At 44.8% G+C, this 27624-nt stretch overlaps 1 protein-coding gene and 1 pseudogene across 4 annotated transcripts in view; one reads left to right on the top strand and one right to left on the bottom strand.

The window, feature by feature from the left end:
• The window catches only part of Rbm33 (RNA binding motif protein 33), a 112131-nt gene extending 110427 nt beyond the window's left edge, over positions 1 to 1704 (bottom strand). For 2 of the 4 annotated variants that reach the window (XM_052718982.1, XM_052718983.1), the window contains exon 1: positions 824 to 1704. In XM_052718982.1, the coding sequence (XP_052574942.1) occupies positions 824 to 866 (43 nt within the window). In that variant the 5' untranslated portion in view covers positions 867 to 1704. The remainder of the gene's footprint in view (positions 1 to 823) is intronic. The other 2 variants (XM_052718980.1, XM_052718981.1) reach the window with 1 other exon arrangement.
• A 3065-nt stretch (positions 1705 to 4769) lies between these two features.
• On the top strand, positions 4770 to 5076 carry LOC128098246 (transmembrane protein 258-like; annotated as a pseudogene).
• Positions 5077 to 27624: the final 22548 nt, after the last annotated feature.

The following is a 27624-nucleotide window of genomic DNA, read 5'->3' as shown; positions in this document are numbered from 1 at the left end:
CAGATTCGTATGTTTAAAAAAAAATCATCTATGTAAACTGGCAATGACATAGACCATACCACATCCTCTCCAGAAACGACATTCTGGCATGTAGCCTCTGCCGTTTTATTTTTGCGTTTATCATACAAATACTTTGATATTTGGGCCAGAATCCCTAAGCAGGGTTGTTTTAATATGCCCGCCCATCTGGAAGCATCACAAAACCGCCTCTGGAAGATGCAGTGTCTAAGTTCAAGTGTCTATAGCAAGCTGGTGGCAAATGCTTTTGTTGTCCACACTTTACCAAGGGTCTCCTTTTATCCAAGTCCTGAAACGTCATTTTAAAGTACTGCTTCACATTTTTCAAAAACACTCTCATTCAACAAAAATGTGGTTTTATTTAAAACTGGTTAGTCTTTCCATACCGTTTACAATGGTAAAACAAACACCCAAGAACCTGGTTCCGTCACTAAACCTTTGTACCCTATCTTCATCCTTGCAAGCATACGGCCACTCACAGGTTTTCCTCAGATGATAATGGGTTTATTTAAAGCACTCTAATACGCCGCGGAATTTCTCTTGCATTCTGACTGGGCGACTCGCCGCTACCCAGGGAGAATCTTCCAGGGAAGCTAGAAATCGCCAGGGCCGCCCGACCCCCGACCCCCGACCCCGTCACGGGCTCGCCGCAGACCTCGCGGCGCCGCCACGAGCCTAACGCTCCGCGCTCCCGGCCTGGTCGGCACAAGCAGGCCCAGGACGGACGGCTCCGGCTGTGGCGGGGCGACACGAAGGCCCTACACAAAGGCTGCCCGGCCCACGGCGCCAACCGCGGCCCACGTACCTCCAGCGCCTGCTCCTCCGCCCGCGCCCAGAGCGGCCGCCATGGTGGTCCCCGGGCCCGGCCTTCAGCCGTCCCCCGAGCCTCTGGCGGCCGACGGCGCCGGTGCGGGCCGGGGAGGCGGGGGAGCGGCGAGGGCCGGAGCCCGCGAGCGAGCAGAGGCGAGGCCCGCGCGTCGCGGTCCGCAGCGGCCTCTCGCCTCCGCAGGAAGAAAACAACACTACGGCAACATGGCCGCGCCGCAGTGCACGCCGGGAGGAAGGCGGGCGGAAGAGCTGGCCGGCGGCAGGCGGGCGCCCGAGGTCCCCGGAGCCCGACCGTGCCCGGCGGCGCGCGCTGAGGGGACCGGCGCACAGACACGGTTTCCGCCGGGCGAGAAGGCCGAGGATCCAAACGGGAGGAATGTGGCCGGCCGCCCGCCGTAAGTCAAACCGGAGGCTGTCATAAGTCGCCTTGCAGCAGTCGGCACGGCTGCGCTTTACGACGGCCTCGCCGCCGTCGCAGGTGGAGGAGCTGAAGCGCGGCCCGCGGTGGTAACGGCCCAGTCTGGCTTCCGCGCGACCAGGGGTGGTGCGCGGGAACGCCGCGTTCGCGCACGCGCGCTCGCGTTGGCGCTAGCTGGCTGAGACGGTAAACCTGTGGAGTCCAGCGACAGGAGCTGAGGTGTGTGTTGCAGTGGTCCTGGGCGCTGGGATGAGGCGGGACTGGGAACCATAGCCTCACAGACGCCTGAGCATCCCAAGAAGCATCCAGACCTGACTCCTTCGAAGGGAGGTTTCAGGGCAGAAGTGAGCTGGGAAGGCTAAGGGGCAGCGCAGGTGGGCTCCTGGAGAGGCCAGGATGGAGGCTGACTGCGCAGTGAGCATTCCAGAGAGAGAGGCAAGTATTAGTCGACGTTCACGGGAAGTCCTGGGGGCTGAAAGAATGTCTCCTATAAACTTCAACTTTTGTTTCATTGAAATTTTTCTTCATAAAATGTTGGAGAAAATAAACATTTCTGATTATAAGTAATGAATAAATAATGTTCATTTAAGAAACAGAAAAAAACAATTTCTTTAAAAAAAAACACTTTCATTTAACTCATGAAGTCATTGCCCAATAAAAGTAAGCCTGGCACATTAATAAATTCATATCTAAACTGCTTGAACCTCTTGTTACCTTTCACTAATTGCACTGTGGAAGATTGAATGCCCAACTCAGTTTTTTCAAGATGATTGCAGTGGTGATCTTGAGAAAAACATTTAAAAAAGATTCACAATGATAAAATTACCTCATAATACTTTATAGCCATATTACATGTGAAAAAGGACATGTATCTCAATTATGAAACACCTAAAACTGAAATTCTCCAGGACAGGAAGCTCTAAACTTTTTTTTTTTTACTCAAAAACATTCACTAGAAAAACATTAAAATGTGAGCATTCAGTATTTAGAGATTTGATCACTTACTGTGTACAGATTTAAACTCCCTTTTCCTCATCACCACATCATCATACCACTCCCGGCCAACTCTCTAGAAACCTGTTGAGGTTCGGTGTCAATTAGGATACCAAACTGCATTGCTTGTGAAAATGATCCCTGAGGAGTACAATGCTTCTGGCCTCAGAGCACTGAACAATCCTCAGACTCCTAGCGGGAAGCCATTCCTTCATGCTCTCCTACTTGAGGATACTACCTAAATGTGAGGGTTTAACAATAGCCCCTCAGAGCTGTTATGAGATATGCTGGCTCGGATCTGTCGGAAGCTTCTAAGCCAAGAAGGCTTCCTACCCTCAGTGAGTACCTAAGTGGACTTTGAGACATCAAGATGGCTATGTAAGTCTCTCTCTCTCTCTCTCTCTCTCTCTCTCTCTCTCTCTCTCTCTCTCTCTCTCTCTCTCTCTCTGTCTCCCTCTTCCTCCTTCCATGGGAATCTACTTCAGAAGTCTACCATGAGAGCCTAGAGGAGACCAGCCCAAGAGCACAGCAATACCTAGCACCCAAATCTTGGCTTTTCAATCCTATACTCTAAAAGAATAATTTTTATTGGGAAAAACTCAGAAAGCTCCACCTGAATTGATTAAACACTTCAATCATGAATGAATAAAAATGATGTGTACCTACAGAATGCAGTAGGAGAACAGTATGTCTTTCATGGTAATCTCATTAAAGATGTCTACCTGAGTCAATTGTTGAGAAACCATGACAAGGTCCTACTGAAAGATGTTCTATGCAGGTTTGTAATCTTCAAAAGCATCAAATTTATGAAGGTCAGGGAAAAACTGAGGTGGAGTCGCAGGATAAAGAAGTCATGACAACCAAGTGCAGCACATGACTCTGAAATGGGTCTCCCAGAGTAAGGTGCATTAGTGGGACAACTCGTGAAAATAGGAAGGCCTCAAGATTAGAGAGGTGGAATATGACAGTTAATTTCCTGGTTTTGATTGTTGTGATCGATATGTAAGAAGAATGCTTTTGCATAATATACACAGGGGTGGGGATGGGTATCTACTCAAAATTCACAAAGTCATGCATTTAACCCAAAATGATTAGTGAAGAAGCCAAACATGGAGCTAGAGAGAAGGCTCAGTGGTTAAAGGCATATACTGCATTTGCAGAGGACCAGTGTTCAGTTCCTAGTACCCCTGTCAGGCAGCTCACAACCACCTATAACTCCAGCTCCAGGGGATCTGACACCCTTTCCTGGACTCCCAAATGTACCTGTACACTTGTGTGTGCCCACACACATGTTGCAGGATATTTGATCACACTGTGGACCCTGAGATTGCACTATTTACTGGAGAAACCTGTTCCTAGCTGTGGTGTGGCTCAGCCCTAGCACACACCTTTAATCCAAAAGCTTTCTTCTTGAATATTGTAAACAGGATTAAATAAAGTCAACCATAGGTCAAGAGGCAGAGCAAGCAACCAGTTGACAGGAAAAAAAACATAGAAAGAGGGAGTCAGGAAGACTGATAGAGAGATGCAGAGGAAATAGAAGGGCGGGACATCTGGTTGGAGAAGTTTTGGTTTGAGATGGTGTAGGAAAAATCTCTTTCTGGAACAGTGGCAGAGGAGAAAGCAGCTGGGTGTTTTCTCTGCCTCTCTGAGCTAGCAGGTTTTCACCCTAGCATCTGGCTCCTGCGTCTTTATTGATAAAATAGAACGATAGAGACTTAGTTAAAAAACAATACACATATATACACATAAGAAAAAAATTAAAACCTTTATTAAAGAGAAGCAGCATATATGATCAATTCTAGAAGAAAGATAATCAATGGAATTACAAAGAATTTCAAACAATTATAAGTATCTTCAAGGAATAAGAGGGAAATAAGGTCCAAATAAGGAAATAAACAGATGATATGAAGTAAAATTTCTAGAGCTATGCTTGAAATAAAGTACTTAGTGGATAGGAATAAAAGATCAGAAATTCCTAGTTCTATCTCAGAGATGTACAGAGCTCAGAAGAGCATCACTCCCAAGTTTACAATTCGGAAAAAGTGCAGTTCCCTTGATCCAAGAAAATCAAGTTTTCAAAGCAACCAAGTAACTGAAAGTCTGAGGTAGACAAACACCTATAAAGGGTTAAGACTTTGTTGAGGGTATTCTCTTGCCTGTGACAGACACAGCCAATTCCATATAAACTGGAAATAACAGTCAACCAAAATAGTTAATGAACTTGTAAATGCCATGTGTGGACTAGCCGTAGAGTAGAAATACTGCCTCCCTTGTAGGCTTCTCCATGAACTATATCATGTACTCATGAAAGGTAGGGAGAATCCTGAGACTGCCCATCACTGTGATGGCTGAAGAAGGGCATGGTGACCACTTAAGAAATTCCACCGACACACATCTCCCTTTTTATCCTTATGAAAAGCTTCTGAATCTTCATGGAGAGGAGCAACAAAAAGCGAAGCCACATCTTCTGGTAGTGGACCAGTCGGTGGTTTATTGTGTGTAGAGCAAAATGGAGCTCGAGGCCATGAGTAGGTACACCAGCCCAGTCAACCGGGCTGTCTTCCCACACCTGGCTGTGGTACTTCTTGCCATCGGCATCTTCTTCTCCTGATTCTTGGTTTACAAGGTCACCTCTACCAAGTACACATGTGATACTTAGAGCTCCTCATCTCCTTGGTGGCCTCACTCTTCACGGGCTTCAGAGTCCTCTTCCTCCTGCTCGGGGTTGGCATCTACGTATGAGTCCCCAAGGGTACCCACCAGGCAGCTTCACCAAGTCCCTGCTTTTGTAAATTAATTTTTTACCTTTGCTACAAGTTTCCCACCTGCTGTTTTCAATAAAAGCAGATGTGCGACAAGAACAACAAAAAAAAAATCAAGCCACAGGGCAGCGAAGAAAACCAGTTCCACTGTGGGAAGAGCACAGAGAAGACAAACAGAAGCACATGTTTGTTGAGCACAATGGCTGAAGTAGGAGTACTAGAAAGCCCACCACACCCCAAGATTCAGGGGCTGCCTGCCTAACATAGAGGCCTGATCATTATCAGTAGACTTCCCTTCTCCCCTCTCCTACCGTGTTAAAGAGCTAGGGGGTGTGACTCAGTGATAAAGTACTGATCTGGAATGTATGAGGCCATGGCTTCATCCCTACCACCGAAAAGGAGAAAGAAACGATTTTTTTTCTTTGTTTTTCGAGACAGGTTTTCTCTGTATAGTTTTGGTGCCTGTCCTGGATCTCGCTCTGTAGACTAGGCTGGCCTTGAACTCAAAGAGATCCATCTGCCTCTGCCTCCTGAGTGCTGGGATTAAATGCGTGAGCCACTGCTGCCTGGCTCAGAAACCATTTTTAAACAAGTCTCAAAGACTGTGCATGTGGGCAGGGTGACACATACCTATAACACCGGTACTTGAGAGACAAAGACAGAAGGATTGCTGATTGCTTCAAGTGAATGGCCAGCCTGGTCTATATAGCAAGTCCCAGGCCAGCCAGGAATTTACAGTTAAACCCTACCTCAAGAAAATAGAAAGACAAAAGTCCATTGCAAGTACCTGGTGGATTCAGGTGGGAGTCATGAGAGGCTGATTCTGTTAAGAATGCAGCAGGAAGAGAAGCCAAAACCCAGGTAAAGGCCGGGTGGTGGTGGCACACGCCTTTAATCCCAGCACTCAGGAGGCAGAGGCAGGCAGATCTCTGTGAGTTTGAGGCCAGCCTGGTCTACAAAGCGAGTTCCAGGAAAGGCGCAAAGCTACACAGAGAAACCCTGTCTTGAAAAAACAAAAAACAAAAAAACAAAAACAAAACAAAAAACCAGGTAAAGAGTGGACAGTGGAAATAACTACCAATGGACCACAGCACATGTCACAGATAGGGTACCACTAGAGGAATTGGAACCACCTGTGCACCTGAAATGTGCCCCATCACTCCATGTGTCTGAACACTTGATCCACTCTGCTCTGAAGGTGCTATTTCAAGGCTGTGAAACCTTTAAAGTTGAAGCCTGGCTGGCAGAAGTAGGACACTAGGGGAAGGCCTTTGAAGGTTATAGCCCACCCTCATTCAGACCAATCTCTACTTTCTAATCAGTCAAGCTATGAGTAAGCTATGCAGCAAGCTTCCACTGAACCACTCTGGCCATGATGCCCCTCCACCAGGTTGGACTGTACCCCTGAAACCTGAATCCAAAATAAACCGTCCTTAAAGTTGCTAATGAACATGCAAAATACGTGAAGTTTTTTGGGGAAACCTAGCAGTTGCTTTAAACATAAAAGTATATTTATCTGACCAGTGAGATGGCCCAGCAGGTAAATGCACTGAACCTGACAACCTGAGTTTAATTTCCATAACCCATATAGTAAAAAGAAAGAAAGAACTGACGTCCACAGCTTATTCTCTGACCTTCATGCACTACCAGGACATACACACAACATAATATTTTGAAGTACACTTATTATACAATCCAGCAATACCTCTCCTAGGTATTTACTCAGGTGAACTAAAGACTTGTGTTCACAGAAAAGCCTGTGAGTGTTTATAACTTGCATGTGAGTACTTGTAGCATGCTTATCTGTATCAGAAATAATAATCATCATCCAGTAGGTGACTGGATAAATTGGTATGTTCATGCAATAGACTACAACTCACGAATAATTAATGAGCTGTTGATTCACACAGCAATGTGGATGGATTTTAAATATATTTTGCTATACGTTCAGAAGGCTGAGTACTTCATAGTTCATATATGTTCTGGAAAAGGTAAAATTGTAGAATTTTATACATTTATACAATAGGAAGCCAGTCAGTGGTTGTCAGGTGGTGAGGTGATGAGGAGCAGATTATAAAGAACTGGCACACGGGAATGAGGATGATTGCCTATAGCTCTGTGGCATCCCATACATGACTGTGCATGTCTCAAAGCCCATGCAACTGAGTAAAGGTTGGGGACATAGCTCAGCAGTAGATCACTTAATCAGCATATGTAAGAACCTGGGTTCAATCCTCAGTATCAACAGAAATATAGTTTAGTCTCATCTAGCAGATGGTCTGAAATGACTGCATAGCCATCCTGAAAAGCCCCACCTCAACCCTGACTATACCCCCACGCAGGAATCAACAACCTATGTATTATATACCTGTGCATGAAAACTGAGGTGATAATATTCTAGAATGGTTTCTCAGCCTGTGGGTCGGGACCCCTTTGAAAGGTCAAACAGCCTTTTCACAGTAGTTGCCTAAGACCATCAGAAAACACAGATAATTATGTCATGATTCTAATAGCAAAATTACAGTTATGAAGTAGCAACAAAAATAATTTTATGGTTGAGAGTCACCAAAACATGAAGAATTATATTAAAGGGTTGCAGCATTAGGAAGGTTGAGAACCACTGTTCTAGGAGAAAACAAATATTCATGGCATTTGGTTTGACAAAGTTTTTTAATGGAATAGAAAGTAAACTATAGAATAAAATTGAAAAGTAGGTTTCCTAAAAACTTCAACTTCTGCTCTGTAAAGAGCACCATGAACTAAAGAAAAAGCAAGCCAAACAAAGGAAGAAATATGTGTGACACACACACATAACTAAGAACCTGCTACGAAGCACAGGAATGAAGCCAAGAAATGAAGCTGGGAGCTGGAGAGAAGGCTAAATGGTTTTGAGCAGAGACTGACCGCTCTTGCAAAGGACCCAAGTTTGGTTACCAGCACCCATGTTGGTGGCCTACAGCTGCCCCTAACTCCAGTTTCAGGATATTTGACACCCTCTTTTGGCCTCTGCAGGCATCTGTACTCATGCACATACCCACCCAGAGATACACACACACACACACACACACACACACACACACACACACACATACACACACTTTTAAAATTTTTTTTGGGGGGAGGGGTTTCAAGACAGGGTTTCTCTGTGTAGCTTTGGTACCTGTCCTGGATCTCGCTCTGTAGACCAGGCTGGCCTCAAACTCACAGAGATCCGCCTGGCTCTGCCTCCCAAGTGCTGGGATTAAAAATATGCGCCACCACTGCCCGGCTTAAAATATTTTACAAGAAGAAAGAATGTTACAAACAATGCACTCTTCCAGATGGACAAAAGATAAACAGCAGGGTGTGATGGTGGACACCTTTTATTCCAGCACTCAGGAATCAAGGCAGAGGGAACTCTAAATTTAAGGCCAGCCTGGTCTACACAGAGAAAGAAAAAAAATATAAGCACCTCACAGAAGAAGGTATCTATGGCCAATAAGCACATGAAATGCATCATTAGTCACTGTGACCAATTAATATCACATTTAAATTCTAATATGCATCCACAAGGATGTATATATAACACTAGGAAGATAAAATAAGCTTTTTTGAGTGTAGCCAACTGTAACTCATGCATTGCTAGCAGGATTTTAAAGTGGTATGGCTACTTTGTGAAAGAGTTTAGCATTTTTCTAAAGTAAAAACACACTTGCTTAGAGATACACAGCTCAGTTGTAAAACAGTTGCTTGGCATGTATGTAACACTAGGTTACATTTCCAATAAGGTGATGAGAGGACTAAACTCGTGGTTTACCAATTCTTTGAACAAGAGAAATGAAAAGATGCACAAGAAATAGTTTTTGACAATTCCCACACTGCCATGTGCAATGGCTTCTATCCAGTACCAGTGCATCAACAAACAGTGATATGTATGCATAATGGAGCACCACTTAGCAATCAGCAGACGAAACAACCAATGCACACAGCATAGGCGGAGCTCACAGTTACAACAGAGGCAGCCAAATATCAAGAGTACATACCACACGTCCATTTATTTAAGTTATCCCATGGTGACAGGTGTAGCATGAATCATAATTGGTCTTAATAAAAACCCAGAGCCAGATATCTGGCAAATGCTGAAAGATTAGAGAGACAAAGGAACAAACTACACCCACCTCTCACCCTACCAACTCCTCAGCTGATAAAGGGCCTGAGCTCCTGTCTCCTCCCGCCTTATATTCCTTTTCTCTGTCCAGCCATATCACTTTCCATCTCAACCTCCCTAGTGCTGGGATTAAAGGAGTGTGTACCTCCCAAGAACTGGGAGCAAAGGCATGAGATCCCAAGTGCTGGGATTAAAGGTGTGTGCCATCACTGCCTGACTCTCTTTCTCTTTTAGACTGGATCAGTCTTGTGTAGCTGAGGGTGGTCTTGAACTCACAGAGATCCATCTGCCTCTGCCTCTCAAGTCCTGGGATTAAAAGTGTGTGCTACCACTGCTAACTAGTGGCTTAGCTCCCCACTCTGATCTTCAGGCAAGCTTTATTTGTTAGATCACAAACAAAATATCACCACAAACAGGAAGCAGATCTCTGGTTGCTAGGGTTGCAAGTGAGGAAGGTCGATGCAAAGGAATAAAGGGGGAGGTGTCATCAGTCACAAGTACATATATAACTATCAAGCTCATCCAATCATAATTATAATGGAAATGTCCAGCCAGATGTAGTGGTGCATGACGGTAACCTCACACTTAGGAGCCTATGGCAGGAGTATTTCACGTTCAAGGCTATCCTGAGCTACATGGTGAAACCCTGATCACATACACATAAATGCACATCTCATTCTATATGAATTGTTCCTCAACAGATTTAAGTATAACAAATTTTCAGTAGTTAGGAAGAGCAATCTGGTCATCTACCCAGTGAAGGCAAGCTAAGAAAAGACCTTTTAGTAACAAAAATAGAAACCAGAACAGAAGGAGGATCTTTAGAGCTCTTGATGAGAACTGCAAACACCCAGTACAGCCTTCAATCATGAGGGAATAATAAAGACACACTCTAAGGAACAAAACTAGTGTTCCAGCCACAAGCCCGGAAGAAGAGGCTCCAAAGGAAGGTACTTCCGAAGGAGGAAAGTGGCCCCAGTACCAGACCTGAGAGCATGAATGCCACGGGAAGCAAATGTGCGTGGTATTCACGCACAAAACCAGGTTACAGCTAGTGTGGAGTTTTGTTTTTGTCCCATTTGTGGAACGGCTAAGTATAAAGTACCAAGTAAACAGCGAGTGGAAGGTAGGAGGCTGTGACAGAGTAATTCTACTAAAGACCTTATGTTGCTCATAGGATGAATTCAGCATAAACACTTTCACCTTTTCTTTCATATGCACAATTAAATGTAATAAACAAGAGAAAAATAAGAGTTATGCTGAACACACTTCGAATTTTTCTCATCGAAGTGGGGGAGGGAGGAAAATTGAACAACAAAAAAGTGACAACCACCCAAAGTAGAAATCAACGAAAGGGAAACACTATGAAAAGAAAGAAACTGGATTAATACTAAAATGATAGAAACTAGCTATTAACAGGTTATTAACAGTCATAATGTATTTTTTTTTGTATTTTTTTTTTTTTTTTTTTTTTGGTTTTTCGAGACAGGGTTTCTCTGTGTAGCTTTGCGCCTTTTCCTGGAACTCACTTGGTAGCCCAGGCTGGCCTCGAACTCACAGAGATCCGCCTGGCTCTGCCTCCCGAGTGCTGGGATTAAAGGCGTGCGCCACCACCGCCCGGCACAGTCATAATGTAAATTGCCTTCTAATAAAAAGAATGCTATCAAGTTGTTATTTGGAACCCACTTTCAAAGCCAGTTATGGTGGCACAAGCCTATAATTCCAGCATTAGAAAGTCTGAGGCAGGAGAATGACCATGAACAGCAAGCCTGCAAGGGTTCACAGGAAGACTATGTCACTAACAACAACAACAATAGTAATTAGGGACTAGAGATGTAATTCAGTTGGTAGATAGATTGCTTGCCTAAATACGCACAAAGCCCCAGAACCGCATAAACGGAGGATATTGGTGCATACCTGTGTGTAACCAGCACAACTGAATTACCATGGAAAAGCAGAAGGAGATGACAAAGCCCAAAGCAGGGATGAATGAAAGAGAGCAGATCACAAAGCAGATGCAGTGCTCACAAAGCCCTTTGGTTGTGTGCATCCAGGAAGGAGAATGAGGCTTCCTCAGAGAAAACAGAGGCTTTGTGTCTGGGTAGCTTGTGGATCTAGTACCTAGATCTCTGCCCTGGCTGGCCTAGCTTTTTTGTTGTTGTTTTTCCTGCTGTACTTAAACTCCAATCATATAGTGTTCTCTTGAGTTCTAGGAGTTATTCCAGGAAATTATCAAACCCAAGGGGTCGTGGGAAACCCTAATATGATCCCTGATCCTAACAGTGGCCTGAAGAAACCCTCATAAGTACTTCCCACAATTGTGTTCTTGTGTACATAAGGCACCAGATACGCAATCCTCCCAAAGGCAGTCATTGCAAAGAATCTCATGTTCATTCATCCTCGATGGTTAATGTAGTATTAGTAGTAGTAGTATTTATTATTATTGGTGGGACAAATATGGAAGCCAGAAGAAGGACAATTAGGGGAGTCAATTCTTTCCCTCCACTGTGGGTTCTAGGAGACAGAACAGAGGTTGCCAGGCTTGGGCAGCAAAGGCTTTTATCCACCGAGCCATCTTGCTGGCACAACTTGACAGGATTTGGAATTACCTAGGAGGCATTCCTTGGAGGCAGATCAGAGAGTATTAACTGAGGGAGAGAGACCTGCCCTCAAAGTGGGTAACACTGTCCAGAGGACAGTGCATATATAATGAGGAAAAGCAGTATTTTGTGGGAAACTAGCTCTTACTTCTTCAAGGGTTCCTTTGAGGAGGACAGAGGGATAAGAAAATATTAGATAGAAAGATAGCAAAGAAGAGAAAGACAGAAACATAGGATAGTTTCAGGAGGACCTGGGTAGCATCAGGAGGATCTGGGTCAATACCCAATGGCCTTTTTTTTTTTTATTCAAAAGGGCTTTTTATGACAATGCCCAGGGTCGGGGCAAAAGACCTCCCCCTTACTAGATCAAAGCATACCACACAGCCAAGTGTAGACCCTTCCAAACACCTGGTGACCACGCCCATGGTCAAATCATCCCCTTATGCAGCCCTGCTGGGTAAAGCAAGCTCAGATTCTCAGAACCTGAGTAAGTTCTCACTAGGATACCTCTGTGGGTCTCTATAGTATTTCAGGAGCCTGGCTTCTTCCTCAAAAAGCACGCCTGTCGCTGCTGCTGACATGATGCTCCAGTTCATTCAGCCTCCCACTGTGGACTCAGTGCCAGACATTCTCAGGGAGCATCCAGGCCTTCAGAGATGAACTGAGACTGCCGAAGAATCCAACTTTGTGCAAGAAGCTACTAGGTTCTCAGACACTCCAGAATGCAGTCATTGTCGGAGTACCCAGCCCATTGTGTAAATTGATCTAATAAAATCCCTTCACCTGAGCATGGTGGCACATGTCTGTAAGGAGATGGAAAAGAGGATCACACACATGTGCCCGCGCGCGCGCACACACACACACACACACACACACACTTAATTGGTTCTGTAGAAAACCCTACCTAATACACCATCTATCTTCCCTTTTACTTCTCAGTTATTACTTTCAATCATAATGAATTCTCTTATTATGCTGCTTTTTTCTTAGCTTGGTTTTGTCCTCTCACTTTAAGAACAAGTCATTATAAAGCCATTAAAACCACATCATCCTAATGTGTACTGATAAGACTGAAATACTCCATATGAATTGGATGATTTCTAAAACATGTCAGTTAAATAATGCATTTAGAAATGGAAACTGAAATCCTCACAGAAATGACAGACTCACTTCTGAACCACCTGCTAAGTTCAGTCCACTGTGGAAGCTAATACAAGCCCAAGGTCATGAGCTTCATAGCTCCGGACATAGCAATGCATCTAATTGTAAGCAGAATATGAGAATGGGTACATTAATTACAGAGAAATGACAATTCTAGTTCTTTTTTAAAAAGAGATATTTATTTCTATTGTGGGTATAAGCTTTTTACCTGCATGTATATCTGTGCACCACGGTTGTCCAGTTCCCAAAATGACCTGAAGATGATGTTGAATCCCCTGGAATGGAGTCATAGAGAGTTGTGAGCCACCATGTTGGTGCTGGGAACTGAACCTGGGCCCTCTGCAAAAGCAGCAAGTGCTCTTCACCACTGCACCACCTCTCCAGACCCCGATTCCAGTTCTTCTAGCACACAAACAGCATACCTCACCAGAGTCCCATCCAGATGACAGGAGATAAAGAACAACCAAGACAAGAACACTAATCAAATGGTATTTGTCTGTGAAAGAGGAACGAGTTTCTGTCAGTGATGACTTACCATGTGACACCTTATTTGGCACTACTCTGGTAAGATTTTTTTTTTCTAGCATGAAAGAACAGAGCATTAATCTGGATATGGTATATTGTGGGCACTGTGCACAGCCTGGCTACCCACCCCCCAAGCCTTTACTATTCCTCTGTTGTTACTCACATGGGAGATCCAGGAGACAAAGTTCCATAGAGGTGCTGGGGACAATGACACTAGTTCACCCTCTGCTCTTAGATCTGATTTGTTTTGTTTGTTTGTTTTGGGTTTTTTTTTTTTAAACAAGTGTTCTCTGCACAGCCCTGACCGTCCTGGAACTCGCTCTATAGGCCCGACTGGCCTCAAACTCAGGTCTACCTGCCTCTGCCTCCCGAGTGCAGGGATTAAAGGCGCATACTGCCACCACTGCCCAGCTAGAGCTGATATTTTTTCATATTGTGGAAAGCAGTATAAAATTACTGAATGGCACTAACGCTAACGTTAGGGATTGTGTAAAAGCAAATGAAATGTCTCTTCTGACCCTGAGACAGCCTAGGCCTGCAGCTATGCAGCAGACCGACCCATAGAAGAAAAAAAGATTGCCTCTCTCCACACGGGAGTCCCAGCCTTGCATCTGCCTGAAGATCTGGGCTGATAGCAAAACAGCTGGGTCCTTGGTGAACCGCAAGGTCATGTTTTGAAACATTCTTACTGAAAGAAGCTAATGATTAAAAAAAAAAATCGATATGCTCCACTCAAAAACTGGCACCAGCCGGGCGGTGGTGGCTCACGCCTTTAATCCCAGCACTCGGGAGGCAGAGGCAGGCGGATCTCTGTGAATTCGAGGCCAGCCTGGGCTACCAAGTGAGTTCCAGGAAAGGCGCAAAGCTACACAGAGAAACCCTGTCTCGAAAAACCAAAAAAAAAAAAAAAAAAAAAAAACTGGCACCATCTTTTAATAGTTATAACTTGATCATCTCCGATACTGGCTAGATACATAAGCCTGGCCATTGATTGCTCCAACTAAAAAGTTAGATTGAGCCAGGCATGGTGTGTTAAGACCCTGTCTCAAGAGAAAAAAATTTGTCTGCAATTTTGTTAATGAAGTCACCTCCCATGACATCCCTGAGCTTTCCTTAGGTGCATTTTATGATGCTGATGAGGTAGGAGCCGGTTGTCAGTGGGCAGTCAGAGAACAGAGGCCATGGTGAAAACCACAAATTGCTCACACATTACAGTGAGAACAGACATCAAGATTAAAAAGGAATTTAGGGTTAAAATGGTGAGGCCAGGAGCACTAGACAGGAACAGCAGAGAAGCTTGAAGATGGTTACAAGATAGCCAAGTGGACCTTATGAGAGGCAGGCGAAAACTCTTAAGGGGCAAGGCCAATGCTCAGGGAATGGCTGGCTAGCTTCCGTGAGATACTCCTTACCCTCAGTGTCTTAGTTAGAATTCTATTGCTGTGAAGAGACACCCTGACCACAGCAACTCATAAAGGAAAACATTTAGTTGGGGCTGGCTTATAGTTCAGAAGTTTAATCCATTATCATCGTGGCAGGAAGCATGGCAGCATGCAGGGAGACATGGTGCTGGAGAGGTAGCTGAGAGTTTCTACATCTGGATCTGCAGACAACAGGAAGAGAGAGAGAGAGACATTTGACATTGCTTGAGCATTTGAAACCCCAAAACCCACCCCCAGTGACATACTTCCAACTAGGTCACATCTCCTAATAATGCCTCTCCCTATGAGCCTATGGAGGCCATTTTCATTCAAACCACCACACTCAGGCAACACATGCACACTTAGGGAACTAGGCACCGTTGCTCTTTTATATATCCCTGTTTCTACTGCAGCTAATTGTAACTAATTAAATTCTAATGGCTTCTAACAAGAAGTCTCCACCTACTCAGGTAAGAGACCAGACCATCCTACAGACATGAAGTTGACAAAGAATGACTATAACTACTTCTTGTAGCTGTAAGAAAAAAGGACTTGAGACACCCGCCAGGTCTTAGGTAGCAAAGTCAATAGCTAACAAAGCACAAGTCAGATAAGGCTAGAGGAGTGCTTCCACCACCCTTAACTGGGTGGGTAGTGTCGGAACAGAGCATGATAATCATTTCTGGTTAGTCCAGGAGGTCATGCATAGAGGGTGTGTGCTCTCCATTGGTTTGGCCCATGAGAGCCCAGAGAACCAATCAAACTGAATAAAGATTACCTCAGCTTTAGTCCACCTCTTGCTAATGGTTCTATAAAAACCCCTAGACAGGGAAGCTCAGTGACTTTTCTCTCTCTTAGGAACTTCTCTCACTTTCCAGAGTTTCATTTTTTCTTAATTCCTCACTGTTCCTTAATATATCTTAGTAAAGCTTGTATTTCACTTTGTTTAGTCCTGTAAGAGTTCAACTTTAATATTCATTGGTGTAAGACAATGAACTAGAGCCCTGACCCGGTTACATCTTTGGTGACTATGAGCACCTGAAACCCTAGATCCTTGGACCAAGAACAACAGTAGAGAGAGGACCCTTTATACTCAAGAATCCTGGAATCACTAAATGACCTCACAGGGGTCATTCAACAAGTCTAGAGAAAGTGACTGAAATTTCCTAAGGTGCAATCATACATAGCTACACAATGAGTGTGTGTAGAGTTCTGGTAGCTTCTAAAGTTTAGGACAGATGAATATACTGGCAAAGGTTTTAAGAATGGAAGAAATACATGACCCCCGTTTGTTATGAAATAATGGGATTTTTGTAACCTAGTAGCTTAAAAGTAAATTGACATCATAGAGGATAAAGGGTTTGGCCAAGGCCCCATAAGCTATCTAGACCAGGATCCATATCCTGTGTGGTGACTGTGTATCATTCTATGTGGTGACCATGTTATCTGTAGCCGGAAGGTTTCTCTGGTCCCGCCCAGCCCTGCGGTCCTGAGGCACTTATAAAATAATCATTCAGAGGCTTATTGTATGGCCTATGTCAGACTTCTTGCTAGCTAGCTCTTATAACTTACCCATATCTATAAGATTACAACCTATTCTTATAATCTCTAAGTTGACACATGGCCGTGGCATTACCTGTCTGCTGGCATCTTGCTGCTCCTTTGGTGGCGGCTGGCATCTCCCTCCCCTCTCCTTTCTTCTCTCCGTATATTTGCTTAGATTTTCCACCTGCCTCTAAGCTGCCTTGCCATGGGCCAATGCAGCTTTATTTATGAACCAATCAGAGCAACACATATTCACAGCATACAGAAAGACATCCCACAGCACTTCCCCTTTTCTGTCTAATCAAAAAGGAAGGTTTTAACTTTAACATAGTAAAATTACCTATAATAGAACAGTTATCAAGCAGGAATTAGAGTTGTACTATCTAGTCTATTTGTATTTGGCAAAGTTAAAGAAAATATTCTATCTAACCTATAGTTATCATTCTCTCTGTGAAGGGAGATCACCCCCTTCTCTGGGGTAATTGCTATCTCCTTAACTCCCCACCCAATTTGTGACTGGCAGGGACAGCTGGAAGGCTGTGTCTTGAACCAAAAAGCCTAGTTGAAGAATGGGCAGAATTCTGGCAGCTGAAGCCTGGGTAGAATCTTGTCTTCACCTCTCCAGTGTCTTCAAAGGTGGCATGGATCCAGTGAGGACCCTTCACAGAACCCTCGCCTCCACAGCTGTGGTGGGAGTCCATCTTCTCACAGACTGGAGTTGGGAAGGCAATGCCTGAGCACTGCCAGTGGCTGTGCCCTTCCCTCAGAGAGCCACCGGGGCTCAAAGGAAGAGAAGCAGCAGTCAGAAATGAGATCTGGGGCCAGAGACAACTTGCAACCTCAAAGTCAGTTTCCTAAAGTACAAGCCAAACAGTGGGATTTCCACCAGCAGAAAAGGAAGGATGGCAGACTTCTGGCTTCTGAGCTATGGATAAATATTTGCCCATGGCATGAAGTCTAAACAACCCTGTGCAAAAATCATTTGCCAACTCTTGTTTGCATCCCACTTGCCAGCTGCCGGTTTATAGCATTCTCCACAGCATGGTTAACAGTAGCTGGAGTTATCTCTGCCTAGAAGGAGTTTGAGCGTGGTTGGAGAGATGGGCAGTACAAACACAGCAGCAAGCACTGTGGACAGCAGGGGGCCTGAAGAAGTGGGGCTGTGTGCACGCACTGAGCCAGGCTCAAAGGGCACATGGCCTATGTCAGTGCTTGTTTTGTTTCTTGTTGTTGTTGTTTTGTTGGTTTTTCAAGACAGAGTTTCTCTGTGTAGCTTTGGAGCCTGTCCTGGAACTCGCTTTGTAGACCAGGCTGGCCTCGAACTCACAGAGATCCACCTGCCTCTGCCTCCTAAGTGCTGGGCTTGAAGGCGTGCACCACCACCGCCCAACTTGTTTTGTTTTTTGAGACAGGATCTTATGTAACTCAGGCTGGCCCCAAACTATGTAGTTGAGGATGACCTTGAACTCCTGATTCTCCCGCTCAGTTGTTAGATTACAGGCATGCACTACCACATCTGGCTGGGTTTTTGCTGTGTCAATTTTTAACTCTGTTGTAATTTGAAGATCTATCCACTATCTTTGAAGATAATATATCCAGTAGTTCCCTCATTTTCTGACAACCAGTGGGTAGATGAAATGGCAGACTAATGACCCTTCTATGTCTTATGCTCTTCCTCAGTATAAATGCCTATGACAAAGTTTATTTTATAAGTGAGGCACAGTAAGAGATGCCAGTGACAACATTTTAGACAATTAGCAGACTTTGTTAATCAAAGGTAACATGCTGCTGATCTTTGGAACATAGGGGGAAATATCAATAAATAAACAGCTGCCTATTAGTAGAATTATATCAGTTCAGTGGATAGGGAAGGAAGGGTTATTCTAAATCAAGATGAGGGGGTTGAGGAAATGGCTCAGCTTGTAAAGGCACTTGCTCCTGAAACTGGTGACCGAAGTTTTATGTCCTGGATCTCCATGGTGGAAGACGATAACCATACCTGCAAGTTATCCTTGCCTGTGCACCCCATCACATGCAAAATAAATAAATATAAAATAAATATTAATAAAAACCAAGATATGAAAAGCTTAGTGTGACGGCACATGCCTGTAATCACAGCACTTGGGAGGTTAAGACAGAAGGGTAGCTGGAAGCTTGGGGCCAGCCTGATCGACATAGCAAATTCCATGTAACCAGTGACACAAGGGAGACCCTATTTCAAAGAAGGAAGGAAAAGTTTTTTAAATTTTATTTATTTTGGCTTTTTGAGATGGGGTCTCTCTGTAGCCCTGGCTGTTCTGGAACTCACTATGTAGACCAGGCCAGTTTCAAAGTCACAGAGATCTGCCTCCCAAATGCTGGAATTAAAAGTGTGTGCCACGCCACCATGCCCAGCAAGAAAAGTAAATAAGTAAGTAAGTAAATAAATAAATAAATAAAGCCAGAACAAAGGCAGAGAGAATGGTGGAATGATTGAGTTGATTTGAAGTTGAATCTGGCCTGGGGTTGTGGTGCTTTGTAGAGTGCGTGAACACATGTGAGTGAAGCCCTGGGTTCTACCCTCAGGGCTGCATAAAACGGGCATCCTGGTTCACAACTGGAACCTAACACTCGACTTGAAGATGAGAAGAGCAGCAGTTCAAGGATACCCTTAGCTACATAGTGAGTTTGAGGCCAGCCTGATATACACGATACTCTCTCAAAACAAACCCTAGTGGGTTAAAATTAAAAGTGGGGAGAGGGCTGGGGAGATAGTTCACTCAGTAAAGAGCTTGCCTTGCAAGTGTGGGGAGCTAATGTGGAAAGACTGGGTTTGTGGCATATTCGTGTAATCCCAGCAGCGTAGAGAAAGAAGACAGATACTGGAACTTGCTGGCCAGCTGGCCTAGCCTGCTTAGTGAGTCCCAGGTCTCGGGGAGAGACCCTGTCTCAAAACACAATGTAGATAGCTCCCAAGGAATGATACTGGACATCCTGGAGGTTTTCCTCTGGCCTCCACATGTGCCCATACGTGTCTACACAAGCACACACAGAAATTGCTCTGTCCCTGTAGACATTTAAAGTGTGAAGACATGAGGCTGGAGAGATGGCTCACAGCCAAGAACGTGTGCTGTTCTCACAGGGGACATGGTTTTGTCTCCAGCACCCATGCTGGGTGGCTCACAACTGTCTGTAACTCCAGCTCCTCAGGAATCTGACACCTTGGGCTTCTTTGGACACCTGTACTTACAGGCACACAAAGACATACACATATACATATATTTTTAAAATGTGAAAATACAAGCCATGAACCAAGAAAAGATATTTGCAAATCACTCAACAAATAATTTGTGCCCCACACATTACAAATCTCTCACTAAAAACACACAAATAGGCCAACAGGAAAGTAGGCAGAGAAAGACACAGATTACAAGCGAAGAAACTCAGTGGCTAGCAGCAATATGAGAAGCTACTGAGGCTCATACTCCAGGAGAGGTCAAATTAATCACATTTCACACTGGCCAGAGTGGAGACACTCAACTAGCGCCAGTGAGGCGGTTCATGGTGCTGGAAACACTGTAGAGGAACCATTGTGGAGAGCGGCTGGCAACACCAAATGAGGACTGTCCATACAACCACATCACCTGGAGAGGCGTGCACATGTGTAAGATACGAACCAGTTATTTTTGCAGCATCAACAAAATTTCCAAACAAAAGCACGTGTAAAACCAAATTAGAAGGAGATAGAAGAGAGGGAAGGGGAGAGAAAGAGGAGGGAGGAAGAGGAGAAGGAACAAAAACAGGAGGGGGAGGAGAGGGAAGAAGGGAGGGAAAGCGGGAAGGAAGAGGGGAGAGGAGAAAGAGGGAGAAACAGACTGTGATATGTTCACAGAAGTGAAAGTGGCAGACTAGAACCCAACATACCAATGTGCAAAAATCCACGTGCTTTTCTGGCCCAAGGTCACAAGCTGCATTTAAAGTCAGGTTCCTGGGCTGGAGAGATGGCTCAGCCGTTAAAGACCAAAAATAAAAAGTCAACTCCCTGCATCTCATTTAAGCTGAGACATCTTCCATCCAGCTCTGTTGTTGGCGTCCCCGACTCCTTCAGAGAATACCGACAAAGGACTTGGCAGGGTGTTCCTCAGTGTATCTGGCTTGGTCCAGGTTTAGGCTGGTAGCGACACCACAGGCTGAGCTGCGTCCTCATTGATCACCAATGGGGGGAGGGGCACACTCATAGGGACAGTGGCTTAGATTCCGTGGTGAGGTGACATTGGCCTGTTTCTCAGCTGGAAGTTCTCACTCTCTATGTAACACACATCTTGTGGAGAGTCACTGAGACCACATGAATGTCCCGCTTCTGCCGAGTACCCTGAAGAGGTTTGTTAACACTAGTGATTCCTGTCTGAATCGATAGTTACCATAACAAGCATCAAACAGTGCTGCCTAGGCCCATGATCCTGTGTTTATGGCTAACGATGCTGCTGGGAGGGGCTTTTCTCTTGCCTATTAATTCATGTCTTCAGTAATTGCTTTTGGTCAGCATGGAACCATGGCTTCTTTTTTCAGTTCTACGGGTTCTAACTTTTCCTCTTCTCATGGTTTATTATGCTCAAAGTGTCATAGATTTGGCTAATGAAAAATCTCTGTTTTGTGTCATTTAATCACAGCACTGTGTCCACAGTCCCTTAGGTCAGTGTCTCCGACAAGAAGATACAACTTCTACAGCTATGACTAGGTGCCTCCTTTTACAGCAACAGCAGAAATAGTAAGGGATGAGTCAGGCCAAGGGCATGAAGCAGGGCTTCCCTCCTAGGCCTCCTGATGATTGACAAGAAAGTGAGTCAGGCTGGGAGGGTACCCATGGTGTGTCAGACAAACCAGCTTTACCAGCAACTGCTCTGCACACACAAAACCCAGAATAGCAGTCAAGGAGTTGTGTCCTTGAGGTGGGACACACAGCATGAAATGCATCAGTTGACCCTTTCTAAGTGTGTAGTGCAGTGGCATCCGGAATAGCCGTATTGGTGAACAGTCAATCCACACCCCAGCTCCAGAATCCCGTCATCTTTACAACCACTGTGAAACTCAATGAAAGAGGAAGCCAGCATTGCTTAAGTGTGGGTCTAAGTCCTGTTAAAGTGTAAGTGGTACAACCCACCTCAGCTAGGGTGTACCAATAGCTGCGGTTTATACCTTCCTGTTCCTCAGTGGTCACCCCTTCTGGTCCACTGTGCGCCTTTCGGTTGCCTTTTCTAGAATGTCTTAAAGTGATCTTGCCCAGTGCACTCTTCCTCAGCCTAGTATATCTGGGATTTCTCCACTGGGGTGTGTCTGTATTCTCCCCTTCTTGCCAAGCAGTGTTCCTTTGTAGCCATGAACCCTGCTCTCCTTATCTACTCGCCAGCTGGCTGGGGCTGTTTCTCCCCTTGGGAGATAAGAAAGTGGTATACAAAAGGCATGGAAGCCCATGCCTGTCATCCCAGCACGCAGCAGGCTAGAACAGGATTGGCTTGAGTGTGAGCCAGCCAGAGCTACATAGGGAATTCAAGGCCAGTGTGGGGTACAGTGTGAGACCTTGTCTTTTTAAAAAAATGAAGCGGAGGAGGGAGAGAGAGAGAGAGAGAGAGAGAGAGAGAGAGAGAGAGAGAGAGAGAGAGAAGGGAGGGAGGGAGGGAGGGAAGAAAGGAGGGAAGGAGGGGGAAGAAAGACAGTCTCAGACAGTTATGTTTTTGTTTCTCTCAAGCAGATAAGCAGACACTTAGAAGTGACATTTTTGGGTAACATGAGAAACCTGGGTTTACCCACAAGGAACTGCCTGCTGGTTTTCAAAGTGAGCCCATATTCCCCATGAGCACTAGCAGCTCATGGGAGACACTAGTGCCCCAGTCCTCATCAGCACTTAGAACCTTCAGTTTGGTCTGTAAAAACAATTGATTTTGGCCATTGAAACAGATGTGTAGTGGTTGGTGTTGCACTGTGGCTTTAACTTGACTTTTCCTAGTGACAATTAAGGACACTGGGTGTTTTGCTCTACTCTGCTTTCTACATACCTTTGTTGGTAACACCTGTTCAAACCCTTTGCCCATGATGGACACAGGCTTGTGTTTTGAAAATACTTTCTCCAGTTGGTGACATGTGTAGTAGGCTTTCTCGGACCACCAGCCCCCAAATCATAACACGGAGACCTATTATTAGTTATGAATGCTCCGCCTTAGCTTAGGCTCATTCCTTGCTAGCTCTTGTAACTTAACCTGTTTCTCTTCATGTAAGTTTTGCCTTGGGGCTTTTTACCTTTCTTTCATTCTGTATGTCTTACTTTTCCAATTCCTCTGAGCCTGGCTGGCTGGTGGCTGCCTGGCTGACTGGCCCCAGGTGTCTCCCTCGCTTTCTCCCTCATTCTCTCTTCTTTTCCTACTTATTCTTTCTGCCCACCCCACCAGCCCCGCCTATCCCTGTACTGCCTAGCTATTGGCTGTTCAGCTTTTTATTAGACCAATCAGGTGCCTTAGGCAGGCAAGGTGAAACAGCAACACATCTTTACAGAATTAAACAAATACAGCATAAACAAATTTAGCACATCTTTGCCTAGTTAAATATTCCACAACAGAAATATCTCTTCATTGTGTGCATGCATGCGTGCGTGTGCGCATTTACACATATGCACATGCATGTATTCACTTTTTTCAAGACAGGATATCTCAATGTAGCTCTGGCTGTTATGGAACTTGCTCTATAGACCAGGCTAGCCTCAAGCTCAGAGATCCACCTGCCTCTGCCTCTGGAATGCTGGAATTAAAGGCACGCACCACCATGCCCAGCTTCTCTTCAAATTTGTAACCATCTTTCAAAGAGAGAATAAGTCTGTAGTTAAGATGAAGTGTGTCTACCAGTTTTCCCCCTTGACTTGTATTTTTGGTCTGCTAAATAATCTTTGGTTGATACAAGGCAAAGATTTCTTCTATAAATTTTATAATTTAGTTTTTACATCTAAGTCTCTAATCCACTTTGAGTTCATTTTGATTATAACAAGAGTCCTAGTTCATTTTTTTTCAGTGAAAATATTGTTTTCTGATACTGAAGGTAACACAGGCTCATTGTAGAAAATACAAAACAGTGAGAAGAATAAAGCTAACCTTTATCTTGGTCCCTTTGTGCTACTGTAACCAAGTACCATTGATTGGCTAATTTATAAAGAGCAGAAGTTTATTTCTTATAGCACTGGAAGCTCAAAGCCCAAGATAAAGGCACCAGTAGGTTCAGGGTCTGATGAGGACCACACTTCCAAGTGGTACTGTGTGGCTGCATCCCTGGGAGGGAGGGGATATTCTGTCCTCACACCATGGGGAGAAGGACAGGCCCATTCACAAAGGGAGGAGCCCTTGAGACCTAATCTCTATTAAGGCATGCCTCTTAATCCTTCCACATTGTCCATTCCTTCGGAACACCTGAATTTAGGAGGGAATACATTCAAACCGCAGAAGCCACTGCCCAGAGATTCAGTTACCTGTGACCTAGACATCTCCTTTATTAATGTGTGTTGTCTTAGTTATGGTTTCTATTGCTGTGATGAAACACCATGACCAAAAAGAAAGTTGCAGGGGAAATGGTTTATTTGGCTTCCAGATCATAGTCCATCACTGGAGGAAGCCAGGACAGGAATTCAAGCAGGGCTGGAATTTGGAGGCAGGGGCTGATGCAGAGGCCATGGAGGGGTGCTGCTTACTGGCTTGCTTCCCCTGGTTTGCTCAGCCTGCTTTCTTACAGAACCCAGGACCACCAGCCCAGGGATGGCACCACCCACAGTGGGCTGGGCCCTCCCCCCATTGATCACTAATTGAGAAAATGCCTTACCGCTGGATCTCACGGAGGCATTTCCTCAACTGAGGCTCCTTCCTCTCTGATGATTCTAGCATGTGTCAAGTTGACACACAAAACTAGCCAGTACATGTATCATTTTATTTAATTTTGCTCATACTATATATAAAATGCTTATCTTCCTTTTATACATTTAGTCTCTTATTATAGCTACATGGTTGTGTGTAGTAGTACTTTCTCGTGGGACCACAAGCCCCCAAATAATGACACGGAAATGTATCATTAATTATGAAGACTTGGCCTTTAGCTTAGGCTTGTTCCCAACAGCTCTTATAACTTAAAATAACCTGCTTCTACTAATCTACATCCTGTCACGTGGCTTTTTACCTCTCTTCCATTTTGTATGTCCCATTTTCTCCGTGTCTTGCTGGTATCTCTCATGAGTTTAAATTCATCCCCAGTTCCTCTCTCTCCTCAGAAGTCCTGCCTGTTCTCTCCTGTCAAGCTATTGGCCATTTTGTTGTTTAGTTTAGCAATGGAAAGTGACCATGGCGGGTTGGAGCCAAGGGGCACCAGAAAGTCACACCATGCAGCAGAGCTCATGTGGGAGGTTTATTGGGGGGAGGTACAGAGGCACAAAGACCAGCCTCTGGGGTTAAGAGCAGCGGGAGTGGGGAGAGAGAGACAGACAGACACAGACAGAGACAGACAGACAGACAGACACACACACACACACACACACACACACACACACACACACACACACGAGGGGCTTGCTTTTTATAAGGAGATGCAGTGCGTGCAAACTGGGAGTGGCTGTAGTTAATGATGTGTCCTGGCTGCTGATGCTGCTATATCCTGCTAGGCCCCCAACAGCAGGCCAGTGTAAACACCTGGATGCTAACTGTAGCTGAAAGTTTTCCTGTGTCCCGCCTGGTCCACAGCCCCTCAGTGTTGCAGCTGTTCAGACCCAAGTAAACACAAAGAGGCTTACATTATTTTTAAACTATGCCCATGATAGGCTTCTTGCTAGCCAGCTTTTATATCTTAAATTAACCCATTTCTATAAATCTATACTTTGCCATGTGGCTCGTGGCTTACCGGTACTTTACATCTTGCTTCTCTTGGTGGCGCTGGCAACATCTCCTCTGTTCTGTTTTCTCCTTTCTCTCTCTCTCTCATTAAAATGTCCTGCGTAATCTTATTCCACCTCATCATTGGCCAAACAGCTTTATTTAGCAACCAATCAGAGCAACACATGTTCACAGCGTACAGAATGGCATCACTCATCAGCTAACACATTTAGCTCTTTATTAAACCAATCAGAAGGTGTCCTGGCCAAGACACATCTTCACAGTGTACAAAATGATTATCCCACAACAGTTGTCTTTTGTAGGGTTTGTATTGCTGCGGTAAAACACCATGGCCAAGAGCAACTAGGGGAGGAAAAGGGTTTTCAGTTTACAACTCTCAGGTTACACTCACTCTATCACTGAGGGAAGTCAGGAACTCAAGGCAGGAACCTGGAAGCAGGAACTGAAGTAGAGACCAAGGAGGAGTGCTGTTTACTCAATTGTTCCCAAGACTTTCTCAGATTACTTGTACCATCAAGGATCATCTACCCAGGGGTGGCACCACCCAGTGAGCTGGGTCCTTCTTCATAAATCATCAATCAGGAAAATGCCCTCCAGACTTGCCTACAGTCCAGTCTCATGGAAGCATTTCCTCGATTAAGATTTCCTCTTCTCAGATATGTTTAAGTTTGTGTCAAGTTGGCAAAAATCATTGAGCACATGTGTAGCACAAAATCTAATTGGTATTATAATAAAAAAAACCTGGAACCAGATATCAGAGTGAAAGCTGAAAGATCAGAGAAGCAGAACAAGCCACAGTCAACCTCACCTCGCCAACTCCTCAGCCAATCCTGTTTCCACAAATCCTCAGATTGAAACTTCTGAGTCCTCACCCAAAAGGGTCTCAGCTGAACTGCTTTAGTTCCTGTTTCCTCATGCCTTATATACCTTTCTTCACTCTGCTGTCATTTCCTGGGCTTAAAGACATGTGTGCTTCCCAGTACTGGGATTAAAGGTGAGTGCCACCACTGCCTGGCTCTGTTTCCAGTGTGGCCTTGAACTCACAGAGATCCAGATGCCTCCCAAGTGATAGGATTAAGGGTGTGTGCCACCACTGTCTGGCTTCTATGTCTAATCTAGTGACTGACTCTGTCCTCTGATCCTCAGGCAAGCTTTATTAGGGTACACAATATATTACCACACATGCATCAAACACTCAGTAAATTTTTTAATGTATTTGTCTATGTACTGCATGAGTATCTGGTGCCCCTGTAGGCCAGAGAAGGTGTCAGGATCTCCTAGAACTGGAATGACAGACGGCTGTGAGCTGCCATGTGGATGCTGGAAATAGAAGCCAGGTCCTTTGGAAGAACAGATAGTACTCTTAACCTGAGTCATTTCTCCAGCCCCTCAGTAAAATTTTTTGAGATCAGCTTTCATGTTATAACTCAGACTAACCTAGAACTCACTATGTAGCCCAGGTTGGCCAAACTACTGGTCCCCTCCTTCATCTGCCTCCCAAGTGCTGGGATTACAGGTGTAAGCACCAAGCCCAGCTGAACATGTTTCTTTTCTTTTAAGACAGGGTCTCACTATGTGGCCCTGGCCTGGAACTGACTATGTAAACCAGGCTTAAGTGAAGTTCCCGGATGGTTTTTCTTACTAAAACAAACATATGCAATGCCTAGAAGTAGTTAACCCAGATAAGTAGGAGAATAGCATGGAAACCTCCTGAACTCAGACCTGGAGACAACTTGCCTGTGTGCTCCCAAATGCATACCTCCAAGGAAAGGTGGAGGCTTTATCTGACTTACAAAATATACAATCCTGGATGTCTTCTGGTGTGTGTGTGTGTGAGAGAGAGGGGGGGGGGGCTACACAGTGAGACCTTGTCTTAAAAGAACTATGTTACAGTTGGGTTAGCTGAGCTTACTGATTCACACATGTAATCCCAGCACTCAGGAAGCAGAGGAATGAGGTTTGGCCAACCTGGGCTACATACCACTGCCAGTGGTAAACAACTGTCCCTGTGTCTCTAGATTTTACACTTGTGTTCCTAAGGTTAGATTAAAAAAAAAGGGATAATGAATCCACGGTGATGAACAGTATTGATGCTCTAGGAACTCAGCTTCTAGACACTTTTCTTCTCTAGAGAAAGTGTCCCATTGGTCTTCTCTCACATGACCCTTTGCAGGCACTCAGGTGGATGATTATTTCAGTGTGGCATGGCATCTTGGGATTGGCTTTTACCATTCGGGAAAAATGCTTTCTCCAGTGTTGACTTTTTGTCTCTCTCATAGCTTCTCCAGTCATCGTTTTTCTTTATAAGTTAG

This window comes from Peromyscus californicus, unplaced genomic scaffold (genome assembly GCF_007827085.1).
Source record: "Peromyscus californicus insignis strain IS unplaced genomic scaffold, ASM782708v3 Scaffold_6__1_contigs__length_162567912, whole genome shotgun sequence".
In the NCBI taxonomy this organism is placed as follows: Eukaryota; Metazoa; Chordata; class Mammalia; order Rodentia; family Cricetidae; genus Peromyscus; species Peromyscus californicus.
The sequence above is the reverse complement of the archived record's forward strand: the minus strand, read 5'-3'. Positions and strand labels throughout refer to the sequence as shown.